The sequence below is a fragment of the Apis dorsata genome, unplaced genomic scaffold (genome assembly GCF_000469605.1).
Source record: "Apis dorsata unplaced genomic scaffold, Apis dorsata 1.3 scaffold_225, whole genome shotgun sequence".
Lineage (NCBI taxonomy): Eukaryota > Metazoa > Arthropoda > Insecta > Hymenoptera > Apidae > Apis > Apis dorsata.
The window spans coordinates 358,770-363,058 of NW_006263507.1; the positions used below are offsets into that span (position 1 = coordinate 358,770).

The 4,289-nt window shown below is 30.2% G+C and overlaps 1 protein-coding gene across 2 annotated transcripts in view; it reads left to right on the forward strand.

Moving 5' to 3' along the window:
- LOC102672576 overlaps positions 1–4,289 on the forward strand; it is a 13,416-nt gene that overhangs the window by 5,850 nt on the left and 3,277 nt on the right. The window contains exons 4-9 of one of the 2 annotated variants that reach the window (XM_006615509.2): positions 787–1,030; positions 1,177–1,381; positions 2,699–2,874; positions 2,938–3,010; positions 3,592–3,770; positions 4,178–4,289. In XM_006615509.2, coding sequence (XP_006615572.1) covers positions 787–1,030; positions 1,177–1,381; positions 2,699–2,874; positions 2,938–3,010; positions 3,592–3,770; positions 4,178–4,289 — 989 coding nt within the window. The remainder of the gene's footprint in view (positions 1–786; positions 1,031–1,176; positions 1,382–2,698; positions 2,875–2,937; positions 3,011–3,591; positions 3,771–4,177) is intronic. The other variant, XM_006615510.2, reaches the window with a different exon arrangement.

Genomic DNA, 4,289 nt, shown 5'->3' on the forward strand with positions numbered 1-4,289 from the left:
TAATAACAACAACAATAATAATAATAATAATAATAATAATAATAATAATATAATGGAATAATAACGAAAAATTTATATTCACTATGAAATGTATCTTCAGTGATGAATCGTAACGTAATTTAAAAAATTTAAAATTTAGTAATCTTAACATATTATATCATAATTTTAATATAATAACTTTTTTAATTGGATTATTTATTTATTTATTTATTATTTAAATACATATTATACTCGGATTATATTTATTAATATTGTTAAATCATTTTGACAACATAAATATTTATAAAGTCTACTTCCAAATTTATCATGTAAAATGATGATTGATTAATTTTATTCTGAACAAATTATTATTTCTTATTCGAGGAATAAGAAAATAAAGAGATAAAATATAGCCGTTAAATTAGATTAGATAAGTAAGTTAGATTAGATGAAATATACTGGTTAGATACTGCATAGTTTTACTTTACTTTTAATTAAAGAAGCTTTTGAACTAATGTATTCTTAGACTCAAAACCGTTATATGTATTTTATCCTTGTTCATCTAATATTATGTACTATATATACCAGGAAAAAAAAAGTATAAAAATATATGATGCTCTAAAACGAAATTTTACCCAATTCGATCTGGCTTGGTCCGACTCAATTCGGCTCCGCTCGACTCGATTCGAGCTTGGCTTGGCTTAACTTATGCTCGAACTAGCGCGAATCACTCTTCCGGAAGAGAGTATGAGAGGTATGCGAGACGGCACCGACCGATAATGAGAACAATGGTGGTGGTGCTTTCAGTGTTCATTACGTGGCTGCGGTATGTTTCAAGAACCGTTTTTTCTACATCCACCTGGTTCACGACCTCGCGATGGAATCTATATAAATCCCATGAGTGCATATATCAGCGAAGCTGTGAAGCCAAAGGATACGGAATCTTTTTATTTGCACAGCCCTCATGATCTCGTCTACACGAGAATCACTCGTCTATTCGCGGATACGGAGAAACACCGTCACTTTGAAAAGAAAGACGAGACTTTGACTGGTAAGTGGCGCGAGTCCTAGATATTTCATGCGTTCCCGCTAGAGGTCGCGCGTGTCCCGTTTCCTTGTAGTCAAAGATCGAACTACATTCAACAATTCCCGTCTTAACTTCATCGTGTTATGATCGAACCAGTTTTTTTATTATAGTCTCCGTTCCAGTGAAAGTGGATGTGCATTTCAACAATGGTGTTCTCGACAGACCGTCGAACGAAAACGGTTATACGAACAAATTGGAAATGGGACAAGAGCCGCCCGAGCATGCATACGAACAAATCTGCTTGCGACAAGATTCTGATACCGGTGGTATAGTTAATAATCCACAGAAGAAGCTTGACAACGCATCCGATCGGAGGTACATACAATACACGCTGTGCTTGCCGTGCTTGTGCAGTTCGTGATATACATTCGCTACATGACACACTGACATCGAGAAATCATCTCGGATAATTGACGATGCTATCAAAATTGTAAATTTTGCAATATCAATTTCTCGCTTTCGAAACATTTGTTTCTGATAATGCTTGGTCAGCTGTTTGCGAAGTTGCAGGACGACTTCAATATTTTTCGTAGAAACGTGTTTGTTCGTGGAATATATTAGATTATAACGAAACTTTTTTTTTTGTTTGTATGTCCACAATTTTAATGGTCAAAATTTAAAAAATACACCATCTGATTTATTTTTCTTTAATATTTATTTAGAATTAAGAATATTTATTAAGAATATTTGTTTTCTTATCAAATCCTAGACTATTTTACAAATTACTACAATTAGAAAATTAACAAATTACAAATTGATTAGAAATAATTATTTTTTTATAATTATAGATTAAGTAGAATAATCAAATAGTTCAATTATTCTCGGTTTTTTAAATGACTGATTAGAAGCCATTTTAAATCAAATCATTTTGATAAAACAGATTCGTGAAAAATTCCAGAGAAAAAAATCTAAGACATATAATAAAATATAAAAATCATTAAATGATATGATTCATTTTGATTACAAGATATCTTTAGATAGGAATGTGTTTGTTCGTGAAATGTATTACAAAGTTCTATTTTTTTATTTATATATATGATTTTGATGATCAAAATTTGAGAAATATATAATTTAATTTATTTTTTATTGATATTAGAATAGTTTCGTTGTATCTTATCAAGAACATTTATATTTTCTTATTAAGTTTTGAATTTTCTTGCAAAATTCATCAATTAATAATATTAAAAAATTATAAATTGATTAAATTATAAATTTTTTTTATAATTACATTTTAAATAGAATAATCATAGTTTGATTATTTTCGGATCTTTTAAATGACATTAGAAACCATTTCGAATATTTTTAAAAAAATTATTTTTAAAAAATAGAATAGTGAAAAATTTTAAAGAAATAAAACTAAGACGCTCGATATGTAAAGTACAGTTTTATAAATGATAAAAATTATTAAATGATTCATTTCAATCATTATTCTCAAAAAATAAAATGTTCTAGAGTTCTAGAAAAATACACGAAATTCATATAATACAATAAAAAAGGAAAAGAACTTTTGGATATATCTAATTTAATTTAATGTTTCATTTATCGATAAACTCACAATGATTATTATGATGCATGATGGTGATATAATAATTTTAATTGAACGAACATTCACGAAATCAAAATCGATTTCAGCCGTTCCCGGAAAACCGATCGCAGATACAGTAGATCAAGTAGCGCGAGCGAGTCATCAAACATAAGCAGCGAAATCCCTTGTTTCTCGTCTAGCGCGTCGACACCATCGCTATCGCGGAATAGCAGCAACGAACGAGTCGGAAAGAACGGGAAGCTTTCCATTGAATCGTCGTACGGTATGTTGGTAGATATTTTTAGATAAGTTGACAATCGGTCACAATATCACTTATGGTTTTCAGAGAAAGAAAATTCGACTAAATCGCCACAAGTAGAAAGCGAAAAGGAGATCAAACCAGTCAATGGCGGAGCCAGGTAAGTAGGCCGAACGATAAGACCACAGTATGAAAAATCAAAGAGAAATGGAACCGATCACAATTCTTGATAAAACGTGTCATATTAGAATGTTTGATAAGAAATAATCGATTTCGAAAATTCGTAAAACCATTTGGAATTAAGTAAATATACTATTAAATATTATATTTTGTTAATTTAAAATGTTTTATTAATTATTTTTTTTTAAAAAAAATATAAATATCTATTTTTAAAATCAAATTTTTTTATATGTGTTTAAAATTCAATATAATGTATAAAATATTAATAACATTAATAAAATTTTTAGAAGATTATATTAAAAAATAAATTCATCATTAGCGTAAAAAATTTAATTTGGCAAATATAAATAAAATATAAATCAAATAATTATTAATAACAATCAATTAGCTATTGTAATTAGAATAATTTTAACTTTAATAAAGCTTTAATTATAACTGTAATAAAATTTTATTAAGAATTCGCTCATTTTATCTATAATAACCTAATACAAAAGAAGAAATATCGTTTACAATATTAGTATCATATTTTTCATTTTTTGCAATATCGCTTATTTTTCTTAGCTTCGCCAAGCCACCACCACCACCACCACCGCCTCCATTACCGGATAAGGAGGATGTCGTAGTGCTCATGGTGAACACTAAACAGAACGCAGAACTTATTGCAAAGGAAGAGAAAAGAGATGCATCCGGTGATGCGAATCGTAACGGAAGAAGTGAAAATGGATCTGTTGCATCCACAGGTAAGCATTATCAATTTTCAAACTTGTCTCGATTCATACCAAAAAAAAAAAAGGGAAAGGAAAAGCAAAAAAGAGAAAAGATTTTATAAAATGACACAAGAATATATTACTCGAAAGGAAATGAAAAAAAACTGAGGCAAAAGAAAACAAAATAATGATAGAAAAGGAGTAAAAAGATTTAATCGAGTCGAACGACTGACCGATTTTAAAATTGAAAAATCGACATGTGTCGCTGGTACGCGGATTTTAATGATAATGATAATAATAATTAAAGCCTTGGTGAATCGCGAAGACGGCCACTTACTAGACCATAGCGCTCATCAGGCATATAATACACTTACCTAGATTTCACTTGTCCGACGCGTACTATGATTCGTTTCCCCTACCTCGTTTCTGTTTCGGAACAGCGATCAACAAGTCCGACGTATCTTGCGGCGAGCGTCAGCAGCCGGAAGTACCTCCTGCCAGTCCATCGGCGGACACCGAGGAAATTAAGACGAGTCAAACGGCTTATCTGGT